Source organism: Saccopteryx bilineata, chromosome 5 (genome assembly GCF_036850765.1).
Source record: "Saccopteryx bilineata isolate mSacBil1 chromosome 5, mSacBil1_pri_phased_curated, whole genome shotgun sequence".
NCBI classification, from domain to species: Eukaryota; Metazoa; Chordata; class Mammalia; order Chiroptera; family Emballonuridae; genus Saccopteryx; species Saccopteryx bilineata.
The window spans coordinates 167,125,117-167,142,210 of record NC_089494.1 but is presented as its reverse complement, the minus strand read 5'-3'; the positions used below and the strand labels follow the sequence as shown (position 1 = coordinate 167,142,210).

Genomic DNA, 17,094 nt, shown 5'->3' with positions numbered 1-17,094 from the left:
GGGCGCATCTTATACAGTGGTTGTAGATTTTTTTTTTTACTTGAATTGCCCGCTTTTTCACGCTTGTTTTTGCACTCCTTGAAGACAGTGATTTGTCACTGGACATAGGTAAGACAAGCTAATGAATGGAGTTTTGACAGTGATAAGGAGTTGTATGAATTTTATGATAAATAAAACTTAAGTTCAATAACTTTATGTAATACATTTTCCCCCCAAATTTTGGGCCCCAAAATTAAGGTGTGTTTTATATGATACACGAGGAAATATGGTATTTCAAATGAAGCTCCTTTCGGATATGAGTCTTTTTTTTTCTTTTCTTTTTTTGTGGCAGAGACAGAGAGAGTCAGAGGGAGGAACAGATAGGGACAGACAGACAGGAAGGGAGAGAGACGAGAAACATCAATTCTTCGTTGCGGCTCCCTAGTTGTTCATTGATTACTTTCTCGTATGTGCCTTGACCCGGGGGGGCCACAGCAGAGCGAGTGACCCCCTGCTCGAGTCAGCAACCTTGGACTCAAGCTGGTGACCTTTGTTCAAACCAGATGAGCCTGTGCTCAAGCTGGTGACCTCGGGGTCTCGAACCTGGGTCCTCCACATCCCAGTCCAATGCTCTATCTGTGTCACCGCCTGGTCAGACTCGGGTCTGAGTCATCTCTAAAGAACAAATTTTCCCAAAAGACCCAATGTCTAGTTTTAGAAAATGGCTGAAAACATGGGGTCATGGAACAGGAATACACATCATAAAATTTAAAGTAAATTAAGGTAAATTTTAATTTTACTTTAAAATTTAAAGTAAAATTAAAACTTTAATTTTAATTATAAAAAATATGGTTTTCATTCCTAAGAATGAAAGTGTTTAATTAAAACATAACTTACTTACAAAAAAGTAGCAGAGTAATAAAAATAAAGACATAAATATACCATAGATCTGCAACTGTTTTTGGTTGCAGAAATCATTCATTACTCATTTTGGAGGGAATTCATGCAAAAAAAAAGCTAAAATATATACATACATATATGTTAGAATACATGCAAAAATCCTTATATTTAAAAAATATCTTTCTTAAGTGAAAAAGTCTCAGTCAAAATAGCAACAAGTAAATAACTAAAAGGAATTCATTAAGACTGAAGGTGCAGGATGAGGTCAGGAATATGATCAATAGTGGAAGGCGTGGCATTCCAGGAACAAGTGCAAGTCACAGCCTCACCCTGCAGTTGAGCAGCGTGTAGAGGACGTGGTCAGGGGTGGTCTGCGCCCTCCACTGCAGGACCTCCGAAAGAAACAGGAACTGGAACAAAGCAGAGATATTAGGCCCAGACCACCTAGTTTCGGGGCTTATCTCAGCATTTAAATCGGTTTAGTCTAGTGGTCAGCAAACTCATTAGTCAACAGAGCCAAATATCAACAGTACAACGATTAAAATTTCTTTTGAGAGCCAAATTTTTTAAACTTAAACTATATAGGTAGGTATATTCTTATCGAGGTAGCGCTCGCACATGGTATTTTGTGGAAGAGCCACAAAGGGCCAAAGAGCTGCATGTGGCTCATGAGCCGATCAGGGGTAGTCTGTCTGAGTGCTTTTGGGTGCATTTCCACAGAGAACTGAGAACATCCTGACAGACATGGTCAACAGCACATGCAGGTGGCTCAGTGTTCTCCTGCTGTGATTGGGTTCAGATGTGGCCCCTGAAGAAGTTTTTTGAAACCTGCCCAATAAGAGTACTACATCCTTGTCCCCTAACAAGAAGCAGCTGACACAGAAAACTCCCTCTCCTGGGGCTTCCAGGAAATGCCATGTGATTTCTGGGCTGCAATGGCAGTCAGCTATATCCTGTTTTAACATGGGCTCTCTTAAAAGTGTTGTTTAGAATGGCCACCCTTGATGTCATCCAAAGGCATCACAATCACGGAGACCATGGGCATGATGCTGACCCAGTCCTAATGAGAAGGTCAGCCTCTCTCATGCCAGGATCCATCAAGTACCATGTATGCCCTGACCATGTTATTAACAGAGATGTACTAGGAGGAGGGAAACACAATGACCACCGCTTTCAATGAACATACATATTAAAAAATTTTGCAATATTTCAAATGGTTGATTTTGTCACATTTTCTGGTAGCTGTATAGAGTGGGACCACCTTTTGGTTACCTGTAAGAGTTCTCCAGGGTGAATGGTTATAATGACTAGTTGCCAGAGGTGACAAATCGTAAGGTGTCTATGGTGGAGTGGAGATGAGGACTTCTATGTTCGAAAGGCCACTTTGAGGAGGTCTGGTTCTCAAACTTGGGTTTGAACTGATGTTTTCTCATATTTGTACAAAGAACTAACGCCTGACTACAAGGTCACTACGAGGCAGTTTGGTGTCCAGTCAGGGCTGGTGTGAAACTAGGAATAGTGCTCGGGGGACTAGGACTAACAGGGCTGCCCAGACACTGGCCCCGGCCTGCCAGCCATGGGACTGCGCCACCTATTCTTCTATGTACTATGACATGTTCTATAACCCTGCATCCCCTAATAAATACATTTTCCTATAAAATTATACAATGTCTCTGTAGAACTGAGAGGCTGTTAGAATTCAAAGGTCATCAAAGACAGAGAAGGTAAGTGGAGGTGCTGGGCTGGCAGAGCAGGAAGCAGGAGCCATTGTCCCTGGAATTCTGCATCAGTGGAACGGGTGGGGGACTCCACGAAGGCCAGTCCTCAGCTCTCACCTTCCGGGCCTGGTCGTTGTCTTCTATTTGACCCAGGTCTCTGCCGCTGGCCTGTGCAATCCTCTTCCCAGACACCAGGTTCCCCACCATCACAGAGGCAGGGCCGATTTCTGGAAGAAATGGTGGCACACAAGTGAGAAAAGCACAAGTGAAATTCCCAAAAACGACCTCCCACCTTGGTAAAGAGCTTACTCTGGGGAAATCCTTTTAAAGACATAGCTTTGAAAAAATCTTATAGCAGGGTTTCAGAAAGGTCACTGTGATGATAATGATGGCATACATCAGTTTCGATTGCGGGCAGGTAGAAATAACGTGTTCACCAAATTTCCCTAGTGCAAGCACAGCCCACTGACTTTATTTTTCATTTAGGGGAATGCTGAAATATTCTCACATTAGTGATTACAAGAAATAGTGCACAAGACAAATACAGAATTTAAAATATGATGTATTTGCCTGACCAGGTAGTGGTGCAGTGGATAGAGTGTCAGACTTGGATGCAGAAGACCCAGGTTCAAAACCTCGAGGTCACCAGCTTGAGGGTGGGCTCATCCGGCTTGAGTGGAGGCTGACTGGCTTGAGTGAGGGGTCGCTGGCTTGAGCAAGGGGTCACTTGCTCTGCAGCGGCCCCCAGTTAAGGCACATATGAGAAAGCAATCAATGAACTAAGGGGCTGCAGTGAAGAATTGATGCTTCTCATGTCTCTCCCTTCCTGCCTGTCTGTCCCTATTTGTCCCTCTTTCTGTCTTTCTGTCTCTGTCACACACATACAAAAAATGATGCATTTCACTGGTTCTATTACACGTCACTGAGAGTCGAAAATAAACAAATGTTTTTTATAAATACCTCTTAGGATAAATTTAGGGATTAATACTGTTGAAGGATGCAGCACAGAGTCACTTATATGTGTGGGTTCCCTGGCAGGTCCACAGAAATGTGGAATAAACCAAAAGGTTCTTATACAGTTCAAGTTCCCTTATACTCGTTAATGACCGACGCTACCACCATGCTCTTTTCATGGTTTATGACACATTTCAAAAGAGAAATACAGAAACAAGCTATTCTGGCAGCTTTCCCTTTCTTTTCTAATAAAAAAAAACACAGTTTTTTATAGAGCTGGAGTAACACTTTCAACTTTTCTGACTTCAAGAAACCCTAGATAACCTCAGTTTTCTGAAAATACTACCATTCACATTTTCATTGCATTAAACATAGACATATAAAGACCCACACACACTTAATAGGAAAAGGTTAGTTCCAGGAGAACATGCCAGTTTGAGTGTGAACAGTGTAAAGATATTTGAGTGTGTGTGATCATGTGTGAGAATGCAAGTGTGAGACAGAGGGTGGGGAAGGAGGAGAGGGAAGTAAGGAAGAAAGGCTGAGAGATATTTACCAAAAGAACTGCAATTGAAAGTAACCAAGATGACATTAGTATTTAATCCTTAGTTTGATAAAATACAAGTGAAGGCCACTACTGAGTGCCAGCTTTACTAAACTTTTGATGAAGGCCAAGTTACAGGCTTAGAAATCAGAATATATGCCGCATCACTTATTGCAGTGGTCCCCAACCTCTTTTGGGCCACGGACCGGTTTAATGTCAGGAAATATTTTCACGGACCGGCCTTTAGGGTGGGATGGATAATGTATCACGTGACCGAGACAAGCGTCAAGAGTGAGTCTTAGACGGATGTAACAGAGGGAATCGTCATTTTTTAAAAATAAAACATCATTCAGACTTAAATATAAATAAAACGGAAATAATGTAAGTTATTTATTCTTTCTCTGCAGACTGGTACCAAATGGCTCACGGACTGGTACCGGTCCACGGCCCGGGGGTTGTGGACCACTGATTTATTGCACATGAAAAGCTGTTTGTCTGCACAGGTTTTAAGACTTAGGCTGAAGGGTATGATGATACTAAACACAGCTGATAGCATACACAGTTGCCAAGACAACCAACCCAGTAATGATCCCTGCCTTTCGATGGAGTGGTAAGGAATGCAGGGAGTGAGCACCTAATATCCTTTTGGTGAGGGTCCAAGTGGGGACCGCCCACCCACTCTTCTCTGCGGACACACGGCTGTCCAGAATTTGGTTTGTCATAAAATAGTTAACTTTCCAGGGCTATGCAAGAGATGGCCATGTGCTTCAAGGGAGCTTGAACATGGAGAACAGCCCATGACACAGATTGGTGTTGGTGCCTTTGGCTTCAGGCAATTTATAGGAGCCTTGATGCTGGTTTCCATGTAACATAGGACATGACTTGCACACTCAGCTAAGTCATGTTTTAATTTTCATGTATGGTAGTTTGGGACCGACTAAATTTCTTTTCTTAGCTCAATAAAGAAACTATGAAAAATAAAATTAGCATGGTGCATGTTGAAAGGAATGGCACTGCTGTGTGGTTGGAGTGAGGTAGCTGCTGCCCAGAGACAAGTGCTGCCCAGATACAGCCTTGCTTATCTGTCACTGGTTTCCATGGTTAGCACCTGTAACAAAATTGTCAACATCTTTCTGTGCTACTGAGACTGGTCAGAAGCCACTTGGAAATGGGCCTAAATTGGTTGGAAGGCTTCTCTATAATTTTTTAAAGAATCCAAACTATGGTAGGAAAAGCTCTGCTTCGAGGAGACTCTAGGGCAGCGGTTCTCAACCTGTGGGCCACGACCCCAGCGGGGGTCGAACGACCGAAACACAGGGTCGCCTAAAGCCATCGGGAAATACATATTTATTATACAATACATTTCTAAATAAAATATGTATTTCCGATGGCTTTAGGCGACCCCTGTGTTTTGGTCGTTTGACCCCCACCGGGGTGTGACCCACAGGTTGAGAACCGCTGCACTAGGCAAATGTTCACTCTCATGACAGCATCACAATGCAAAAGGTTTGCAGAATTTTTCACAAGCTTCAAAATGCTTTCCCATGTGTTTAGTGGCTATGACCCCTAAAATGGCTATGACCCCTAAATTAGCCCATGAAACACATAGGAAGGATTATTCTCATTTCTGTGAGAGAAAACTATGACCCTGAGAAGCTCTGTGCCTTGCTGAGGGTACCGGGAGGTGGAGGTCTGACCCCCTACTAAGAAGGCTCAGGACACTGGTACCTCCTTCCCTCCGGATGGCCTGCACGCCTGCTCAGAGTGGATCTGCTGGCCCAACAGAGCCCTGCCTTCCACCGGTGCTACCCTCCAGTAGAAAACACTACTTATGGCGAGAAGGTCCGCTCCTCTGAGGGTGGAGACCCAGAGGGGATAATCGCTGAGAAGCACCTTAGTTCACAAGGCCCAGTGAGTGCAGCACCAACACTTCTGGCTGCAGAGGTCCCGCTGGGACTCCACACAAACCTTCCCAGACCTTGGAAATACCTGGCTGCTTTTGTCGAGGTTTAGGCAGGTTTGTGACACAAGTATGAGGGCACATCAGGACATTACAGGGGTGAAGCGAGCCCTCCAGGAAAAGCTGCTTTGTTTCTGACAAATGGATCCCACCGAGCGGAGTTTTGGGAAGGGTGTTTGCAGGAACCAAGGCCAAGCAATAAACTCCGACTTGATGGATGCTGTCGATCGCCTGGAAGTCACAAGAGGGGACTGTGTTAGAACAGGTACTGTGAAGAGACATTAATTATATTTGCAGACTGTGCAAAATACTGTCCACAGCCCAGGAAGCACGTGCAGCACAGTGGCGCAGCCCGTGGGAAGGTGCCCGGGCAAGAGAGGGCCTGGCTGGCCAGCCTCACCACACTGAATCATTATGAAGGAACTGTGGAATATCAATACCACATACACTAAGAATGGAAGTTTGGAGAAAAGAAAATATACTCTCAAGACAGACACTTGCAACCTCCCCACATGAACAGCAGGAGCCAGTTTTGCAAACCCCTGATCACTAACCTTGGTCTAACAGCTATTGTCCTGGAATGCAAATCTAACTCTGTAAGGTTGTTGCAATTTATAATCAAATGGAGTGACAATCAGGGACAGATGCTCAATCAGTGAGGGTTGGCCACATCCTAGCGAACGCTACAAAACTGCCGTGAGCCTGGGAGAGAGCAGAAGTGCTACCTGGAGCACCCGGCTCATCCACTGGAAGCTGTCCTCCTCCGTGGAGTCAGGCCGCTGCTCGGCCACGATCACTATCCTCTCGTCATGCAGGACAGTCACCGAGAACACAGCTATTCTGCAGGGACAAAGGAAGGCACAGTGAGCACACGCTGGAGATGCTTGCAGGAGGACCAGTCTGCAATAAGGAGCTGTATAGAGACTGGTTATAGGCTCAGGGGATCCCAGCACCAGGGACTGCTTCAGAAAAGCCATCGTGTCAGAATCCCATGCACTTATTAAGGAAGCACAGCTCTGAGAGGAGGGGCCTGGCAAAGCTGCAAGACAGAGTCGCCTGCAGATTTGGTGGCAACTTCCCTACCTCTTAGCACCCACAGGAGGAGTTCAGTGTGAGTATCAGAACTGCTTAAATATGTATATACATTTTTTTTGAAAACCACTCAATCCACATCTTGAGTCTGTACCTGTGAAGCAATATTCTCCAAATGAGTAGAAATTTTGCACTTGTAAAATAAGAGTTTTCTATTAGATATGTCAGCATCCCACCTAAGCACAGGATAGAGGCAACTAGAATGCCCAGTGCCCCTTTTCAGAGCGTGTAGTTTAAAAATAATTTAAAGGCAGCAATGCCTCATTCAAGTATCTGTTTTTCCTACTCCCTTAGCTCGCAACACTGAAATAAGGTTCTAAAGCAGTTTATGACTTCTTCAAATTAGCAAAAATGTAGAGGCTGTAATCACTAATATTTATCCTGTGCCAAGCGAGGCAGGGACACCATCAGGGGGAGCGAAATCATCGGAGCCAATTTCCTATGTACATTTGTCGCTCACTTGTTATCTTTGTGGCATTTGAAAGGGCTTAACAAAGATGAATATTTTGTATAGTTTTTTAATTAAAAATGTTTCTCGAGTTATTTTTATTTAACCTAGAGGGCAAATTAATAATGAAGCCCAAGAAACTTCTATAAAACTGGATATTAAGGGCCCTGGTCAGTTGGCTCAGTGGTAGAGTGTTGGTCCAGTGTGTGGATATCCTGGGTTCGATTCCTGGTCAGGGCACACAAGAGAAGTGACCATCTGCTTCTCCACCTCTCCCCCTCCCCTTCTCTCTCTCTCTCTCTCTCTCTCTTCCATTCCCACAGCCATGGCTCAACTGGTTTGAGTGAGCCGGCCTCAGGCATGGAGGATGGCTCTGTGGCCTCCACCTCAGGCACTAAAAAAATGGCTCAGCACAGAGCAATGGCGCCAGATGGGCAGAGCATCACCCCCTAGTGGGCTTGCCATGTGGATCCTGCTCAGGGCGCATGTGGGAGTCTGTCTCTCTGCCTCCCCTCCTCTCACTAAAAAATAAAATAAAATAAAAAATTGGACATTCAGAACTAGATGGAATCTCAAAGGTCACTGAGTCCATTGCTAACAGTAAACTGAAACCCATTAGTTTAAGGAATTTATGCAATTTTATATAAAAAGTATAGTCTACAGAAAACTGTGTGCTTAATTCATAGAGGGTGCACTCACCTTCCCCTGTAGACAAACTTCATGGGCTCCACGGCCAGTGCTGTGGCTACGATGTCATCAGCATTGTGTCTGCGCCCACTGACCACCATGAGCCCATCCATCTTGCCCACCACAAAGACGAGCCCCCCGGGGCCGACAAAGCCCAACAGGCCTGTCCTCACGAAGGGGTACTCGCTGACCGGGGCACCGGAGCTCATCACAGGAAACACCTGGGGAAGCATAAGCTTTGAGTGCCCAGTGACGCCTGTCTTCCTCCCTCTCCCTTGGATCTCGCTGGGCCTCAGTCTCTCCAGCTGTATCTCCCAACCTGAACCCTGGCTGTGGAAACCAAGCCCAGGCAACTGCTGCCATCAGACACCACAAACCTGGATAGCACTCCACTCGCCACCCCGCACCTTACAATCAGCCCCACTGGTCCACACGCAGGTTTCTTTCCATGGCTTCTGAGCCTCTTAAGAGGCCATATGCAGAGATAATTACAGTAGTCTAATAAACAATAATTAATTTTTCTGCTGATAAAGTCACAGTAAAAAAGTGATAAGTGGAGAATCAAGTTGCATTTTAAATAACATCTTTTAGTTATGAAATAATCTCTATTTATTAAAATATTTTCCTTATTGGAACTACACTTAAAAAATGTAAAGGAAGCAAATCACATGTGTTCAGATGCTATACCTGTTTCCCTCAAACATGGCAGATGAATTGCATAGAAAAGGAGATCGGGATTTTATTTAGATGTCTCGTAAAAACATGCATCTACCGTATTTCCCCATGTATAAGGCGCACCTTAATTTTAGGGCCCGAAATTTGAAAATGTATTACATAAAGTTATTGAACTCAAGTTCTATTCATCATAAATTTCACACAACTCCTCATCACTGTCTAAACTTTCATCCATTAGCTTGTCCTCATCTGTGATGACGAATCACTGTCTTCATATATTGTCTCGTCCTCAGTTCCATCTATGGCATTTGAAATGCTACATTTCTACAACCACTGTATAAGACACATCCAGTTTTTAGACCCCATGTTTTTCAAAAAAGGATGTGTCTTATATATGGGGAAATATGGTATATTCAACGACAGTTCTAAACATTAAGAAACTTATCACCAAACAACTCCAACGTTCCTACACATACTGTATCAAAAAGTGTGCTCCTCCTGGAACTGACATCATTTGGTCAATGGTAGAAACTCTGAGAATGTAGAGGGGCTGCTAGCTTCCAGACTGTGTCTCATTCACAAGGCCACCATGTGTGTGTGTGCTTGTGCTAATGCCACACTTGTGTGCATACAACACACACATCAGCTGTGTGCACATACTACACATGTACACACATCACACAAACATAACAGTTTGTGTACACACACAGCATAATATACCCCCCACACACATATATTGCACATGTGTACACAATATGTACACTATACATATCACACATGTATGCATACATGGCATAACCCCCCACACACACATAAGCGTGCCTATTCATGTTGTGGAGATAGTTATTTAGTGTACACACTTATTCACACCTGGCCAAGTGTGGCCTGGGCAGACCACCAAAAAGGGGGTCCCTGGCTCTCGCATGAGTAGAGACTATGCCTGCATGCTTACATCCTTCTATGCACCCACCACCTTGGTGCTCTTACTAAACAGGCAAAGGTGAGAACAGCAATATATTAAAAAGGCCATTTTTAGGAAACTGTATTTGCCCTTTCTTGACACTGGTTACAAGGTGAAAACAACATAAACTTATTGAAAACTATAAAAAAACAGGATAAAGTGCAACCATTTTAGTGTCTATAAAATATTTAAAAATTTTTTAATTGATTGATTTTAGAGAGAAAGGAAGAGATAGGCAGAAATATTGATCGTATCTTTCACGCTTGTGCATCTGGCAATGGTGCTCACCTCCCAGACCTACCTCGAAGGTGTTCTTGGTCATGCCCGAGAGGCCATAGTATGATGTGCCTGTAGCAATCGCGCACACACAGAGCTCCCCGATCTCATCTGTTCTGCACAGCTGAGGTATCCCATCTGGCTTCACAGAGCACATGATAGCTGAACATGGAACACAGGAAATGTTAGAGGGAGGGAGGGAGAAAGGGAGGGAAGGAAAGACAGTTACAGAGAAAGACATACATGAAGACAAAGAGATGAATACAAATGGAACACAAATGAATAGAAATAGCATTGGGAACAAAACTACAAGTACAACAGGGAAGGGATGAGCCAGGTAGTCATCCTCCTTAAAGTGAGTCATGATTTTCTCGTGTTGCAGCAAAATGTCAAATTTCACGATTGTGACATCAGTAGATCATTCCGATTCCTTTCATTTTAATGTGTAAATTGCATGTAAAAGGAGTAGCCCTTTCTACCACAGACATAAAAACAACATTCAGAGTAAGCCGAGGGGTCATCAGCTATAGCCACACCATCAGCAAAACACATGCAGCCTCCGGGACGCAACCTCAACCCCACCAACTAGGAAGCACAGAACACTTGCCCGACAGTCTTCGAGCTCTTCTGGGTGGAAGGCCCAAAGCTTCCTGTGGAAATTATAACCTTTGAACTCAGATTCCCTGTCAAGCTGGGCCCTTCAAAGAATATTGGTTGAGAGCTTCACAACTGACCAGTTACAGGATGTAATTTAATGATGCTAAGATGTCCTTGTCTGTGGCATGCACAACCGATACTGTAATGACACACGCATCCTGCATCAGCCACAGCTGACCACGGCTCTGATTACACAGCTGGCAGTTCAGCAAGGTAGGGAGTGTCAGTGATGGTTGAGCAGACCAGGAAGAGCCTGACCCCGTCACCCTGGGCTGCAGTTAAGGTGACAGGAAAGGCCACATTTAAGAAACAGAGCCAGCAAAACACAGATAATGGTCAGCTCACTCATGGGGAGAAAAATTCAGAATAAAATTATACCAAAATGTTCCTAACCCATCAGATAAAAATCTAAAGTCTGATAACACACTGGGGAGGAGGGCGTGAAGAGGGTCATCCTCCACTAGTGGTGGGATATTAATCTTGACCGTTTTACCAAAGGACACAATATTATCAGTTGCGTGGGAACATCCAGTTTCCATCTGCTAATCCTCACATCCATGCAGACGAAGCACAGACAAGTTATTCATGACATCACAGTTCAGCAGCCCAAGACAGAAAATCACCCGGCGTGGGTGGCTGGAGGGGGCTGAACTGAATAAACTATACACATTAAAACACCATACACCATATAGCCTGGAAAGGACGGGAGCTCTTCACACACTGACAGAGTGCCCTACAGCATGTGACCCTGAGCAGAGAAAAAACCAAGTACTCTCTTATTACATGAAGTAGAAAAAGAAAACCAGAACAAATATACTGCTCACAAAAATTAGGGGATATTTCAAAATGATGAAGCGATAAAAAAAGAATTTAATTATTTTTATTAAACGGGAACATCAGAAAAGCAAATGACAAGACAAAGAAAGTTGTTTGATTACACAAATGAGATGCAAAACCAACTCTTATTTCATTGGTGAAAATGCACTGTACAAAAGGCTGAAAGCATTGGAATATCTGCACCTTCCCTGATCCCCTAATTTTTGTGAGCAGTGTATGTATGTGTATGTCAGTGTTTGTATGTGTCCCCACTGCCCCAGAGTATTTCTGAAAGGAAGCATTAGTGCTGGAAAGGAAGTTTTTTCATTGTACAACCTGAATCTTTCGAGGCTAAAACCATGGGCATATATTCTTAATTTGAAAAATAAATCTTTTAAAGAAAGAAAGAAAAGGAGCCAGGAGGCCTTACTAAGGCAGGAAGTGTGCAGTGGGCCTAAGATACACACTATGTGGAGGGTTTGAGGGTTTAAGCAAAATTTCTCTGGCACCAGGGGTACAGAGAGAAAAAGACTCTTAATGAAAGGGCCAGGTGACCTTCAGGAAGCCTCAGATAGGTCACATCCCTGTCAGAGATCCCCTGGGGACCATAGGGGTCTTGCTCCTCTGGCTCAGGACACGTAAACCTCTGGCTTAGGGCACTTGCTGGCTGTGAGGAACCTATGCCCTCATTTCCAGTGCCATGCAAGTGTGTCTGTGGGACTGTGTTGTGCCTAAAAGTGACTGTCCCCCTACGAGGACAGATCTCACTCCTGTGCATGGAGGGCTCATCAGGAGAAGGTCCAGACTCCAAGTGGAATCTGCACCTGAAAAGGGAGCCTGTCTCATTGTGGGGCCTTCGTACTTACAAGGGTCCTAAGAGGAGGGAGGAGAAACATCTGTGAGGAGCAGGACCAGATAAGGGCATTCCACAAATCAGAGGGCAGGTTCCCCTCTCCTGGCAGCACAGCTGGTCCCCGTGCTTCCTGGAGCCCTACGTGGTCACAAGAAGCGCCCAAGTGCAGGGCAGGGGGTGGAGGGCTGATGGGATCCTGTAGGATGGGCCTTTCAACCAGGGCTCCTCTCTGTTCATTTGTGGAAATGGTCTCTGTGACTTTTTAAAAGGGCTGTACTGCTGAAACAAGTTTCACTAAATACCCAGACCCCCATTCCTCAGTTCTCACACATCTGCTACGAGTCTAGCTAGTACCCATCTCTGTATGGTAGAACCGCAATAACCTGACCCTCAGAGGAAAAGCCACTAAGTGCCATTATGGGTACAGAGCAGACCCCACCACTCCCAGGGGAAGGGGACCCTGGATCCCAGAGTAAAAGCTGGCATAGAAGCCTTTCTTCAGCTTCCGAAACATTTTGGGTTTCCGGCCACCAGGAGGGGCAGCATTGACACCAACCATGAAGCTTAACACACACGTGGAGACTGGAGCTAAGCATTCTTCTGAGAGCTCTTGCCAGAGGAGCTGGCAATGCTGTTAGGGAAGCATTTGATAACTGATGCTTTCGCCAACCAAGGCTGCAGTCCTGACTGAGTTCCTGCACTGTCTGTGGCCTGGGGCCCACACTCACCTCCAGGCATCACGAGGCCGACGTCCTGTACGGTGAGGACAGACAGCTTTTCTTCCGAATCCACCCGGATGACCCCATACGTCAACCCATGCATGGAGAGGACGCCCCGGCCTGGGGGCTGGTTGCTGTCATCTGTGGGCCTGTAAGAGCACTTTTGTCTGAATATGTAGGAGCGATTACACTGTCATAAGCACAGGAGGACACGTGCACACTGAAGGCATATGGGGGTCCCACAGGACTTCTAAAAACAGTCCTGTCTGCCACATGTCTGGGGCTCTTAGCTTGTCAGGAACCCTGTTATTATATGTTAGTGTCCACTAATTCTACCTCTGGGTTTCCAGAATATCTTAAAAACACCTCAGAAGCGTGAAGACACTACAACATTCCCTAACATCCTTCCCATCCCTTATATATGCCCACCACAGACTGATTGGTTCTATTCTCTCTCCAACCCCTGTCTCTCCAAGATTACTTCATCCAATTTTGCAAATGATTTAAAAGAGAGAGTACTGATTCCAAGAACTTGATGAGAGCATGGAATATAAATGACAGAGATTCTGCTTATCCAGCCTCAAGTTCAGACATGCGTGGTGGAGGCTCAAGCACATGTGTCCATGTGACGCTGATAGTATGCCATTCTGACGGCAAGTTCTTAGGGACATACAGACGAGAGGCATGCTGTAACATGCTTTATGGTCCTGATATACAGGGTTTTGGATAAAGTACAGTTGCACTGCATGGCACATGGGCTTCATGGTCTGCCCCCATCCTTCCTGGCCTCGTCTCCACTCTCACTCACCACCTATGCCTAGACTGCCCCCTCTGGGGTCTTCTGCACTTGACCTGGCCTCTACCTGGAAGTTCTTCCTACAAACATCCATGTGACTTTCTTCTTCACTGTCTTTGGGGGCAGCTCAAATATATACTTGCCCTCACATCCCACCATCTCCACAGATGGTGCCATCTGACTATCTGTGCCGGACCTCCTCCATCAGTCTAAACTTCCTGGTGACTGCTGTACCCTTACCCCTGCAGTAGTATCTAGAAATAAATGTCTGCTTGAATTAGTAAACAAATTAAATATTTCCAAGGTCATGGGCTTTATCCCTGCAAACTAAAGATTCTCCCTGCTAAGTGAGAGCACAATCTTGGTAAACACTCATTATTGCTGTAATTTTCTGTCTACAAAGGTTAAATGTAGTTCCAGGATCTAAAGGCTGGAATATAAAAATAGAAGTTTGCTATTTGGCTTTCAAATATCATGAACATAAAAGCATAAATGAGGAAACATTAAAGTTAAAATTTGGAAAAGGTCAAGTAACTAGTGTATTTTAAGTAGAAGTATATGTTATATGTCAATTATATCTCAATAAAAAATAAATAAAAAGGGAAACAAAAAACTGGAAATTATTCTGTAGCAATCAAAAACATCAGAGCCAACCTAACAGAAAAGTCTGCTCAAATGACAAGAGCCATAGAAACTACGTGGAAATGAGCTCAAAGCACTGGAATCTATATATCCCCCTGGCCTTTTCTTTTCCAAAGACACCAGCACACCAGAACTTTGAAATGAAAGAGAGGAGCCCCACTGTTGCCGCCAGAACTTTCTCACCTGTGGTTGTACCTGGCAAAGATCCAGGTGAAATTCAGAATTTATAAGCCTTAATACCTGTTGCAGGTTGAATTGTGTCCCCCAAAAGATATGTCCAAGTTCTAACCCCAGAACTTTGTCACCTTATTGAGAAATAGGGACTTAGCAGATATAATTAGTTAAGATGAGGTCATCCTATGACCACTGTCCTTGTAAGAAGAGAAGAAAAGAAACAGACACAATGGGAAGCCCCTGTGATGACAGAAGCCGAGATTGGGGTCGCCTCTACAAGCCAAGGGACACCAAGGATTGTCAACATCACTAGAAGCTGGACAGAGGCCTTGAACACATTCTCCCTCAGAGCCCCCAGAAGGAACCAACCTGTTGACACCTTGAGTGTAGCCTTCTAGATTCTAGAATTGTGAGAGAACAGATTTCTGTTGTATAAAGGCATCCAGTGTGAGGGACTTTGTTACAACATTCCTGGGAAATTAATATGCTATATTAAAAAGGCACATAAAAGCAAAATGCTGGCTGTATGTGGCATGGCACAGCCCATGTATGGAAGATTCAAGAACACTGATGTGTGGTAATCAAGAGGCCAAGAGGAAAAGGTTTTTTTAAGACCTAACAGCGTGTAGTCTACCGTGTTAGTTACAAGACCTGCTTTCCTATGTTTATTAGTGAATGAGAAGCATGACTCCAAAATGTAATAATTAACTAACTTAAATTATGAGCTGTTTGTTAAAGAAAATTTTCAATTATGTCTAATAACATAATAGTTATGAAAGACTGAATATTCTCACTTAAAATGTCAACCAATGACACTAATCATTCATCACTTCAACCCCTACCACAATGAATTTATATTTAACAGAGTCCCTGCTAGTTAGAGATAACTCAGATACTGGCTCATTTCTTGGAAGATTTGCAAAAAGGCAGAAAAGCAGCACGAGTCCGTAGACTCAGCACTCGCCTCATTACCCCGCACTGCCACAGACGCAGTGCTAGTTCTGTCCCCTAGACTTTTCTGCGAGACCTGCCGGCCGAGAGCCCCTCCTGCCTGACAACAAAGTTTTGCTCAGTTGATGCTTTTGAGTCCCAAATTGAACTGGTACACATAATGTCTTACTCAGTTCACAAACCTACACAAGCACCCCCCCCCCCATGTCACAGATTAGAAAACTAAGGCACAGAAACGTTAACCTAGTTGCTGTGTGAGTGGTGGGCTCGGTGAGATTCAGACCCGTGCTTGACCTGGACTCCATCCTGTGTCCTTTCCTAGCCCTTTCTCGGCCTCTGGTCTAGAAGACTGAGCACCTCTTAGTTTACTGTGAAGTTTTCTTTTTATGAATTTAAAAAAAATGCTATGAGCACATCCTTCTATGGGCAAATCCAATACTGTACGAGAACACAGCAAAAGGCGAAAGTTCCTCCTTATCCTCCTCCGCCCACAGGCAGCCACCACCGTAACCTCATGCAGTCCCATGTGTATGTAAATGTGTATTTACATATAAAATGTGTGTACACAAAAATATTTATATTCAAAGGAAAGCAGGAACACAGTATGTATATTCTCCTGCAACTTGCTTTTTCACTACATACATCTTGTAGATTTTTCCATTATGAGTGTGCATGTGAACACATATGACCACGTGTAGTATATAAACTGCACACATAATGAACTGACCTCTCTTAATTATTAGATGGTATTCAGTAATATGAATATATAGTCAGAGTTATTTTAATGTTTCTGGAAGATACATCATTAGAAAGAGACTGGAATAATAAAAAAAAATTTACATTTAAAATTTTAATAAAGCCTAAATGCCTTCCAAAACGACTGTATCACTTTGCATCCCCACTGGCAGCGTGTATTTTTTTCATTCACTAGACACGCACATGGCACATGCACACAACATTGCACATGTACAGAAAGTATGCTGTCCTTAGCATTTTGGGTACATTATTCTTGTGGTGACTCTGTGAGACAGGCACAGCAGTCCCCACATTTAGGGCAGGAGGTGGAAGGAGGCGTGCTGAGGGGCAGGCCTGGGCAGCAGCTCGGGCTGCTTCACGCCCTGTGCTTTCGCCCCCGACACTCAGCTGACTGTCAGTAGCACCTATGTCTACTGACAACGTCTTGGGTCAATACTGCTATTCAGCCTTAACACTGCTCTCAATTTGATGAGTAAAGTGAATTCCACATTGTTGTTTCAACTTGTGTTACATTGGCTATTAACCAAGACAGATTT

General features: G+C 44.2%; 1 protein-coding gene across 4 annotated transcripts in view; it reads right to left on the bottom strand.

The window, feature by feature from the left end:
* Window positions 1-17,094, bottom strand: part of DIP2C (disco interacting protein 2 homolog C) — a 463,773-nt gene that overhangs the window by 88,282 nt on the left and 358,397 nt on the right. For all 4 annotated transcript variants that reach the window (XM_066233339.1, XM_066233336.1, XM_066233337.1 and 1 more), the window contains 7 exons: window positions 13,249-13,388; window positions 10,220-10,356; window positions 8,295-8,503; window positions 6,781-6,895; window positions 6,085-6,286; window positions 2,715-2,824; window positions 1,209-1,289 (listed from right to left, as the gene is read on the bottom strand). In XM_066233339.1, coding sequence (XP_066089436.1) covers window positions 1,209-1,289; window positions 2,715-2,824; window positions 6,085-6,286; window positions 6,781-6,895; window positions 8,295-8,503; window positions 10,220-10,356; window positions 13,249-13,388 — 994 coding nt within the window. The remainder of the gene's footprint in view (window positions 1-1,208; window positions 1,290-2,714; window positions 2,825-6,084; window positions 6,287-6,780; window positions 6,896-8,294; window positions 8,504-10,219; window positions 10,357-13,248; window positions 13,389-17,094) is intronic.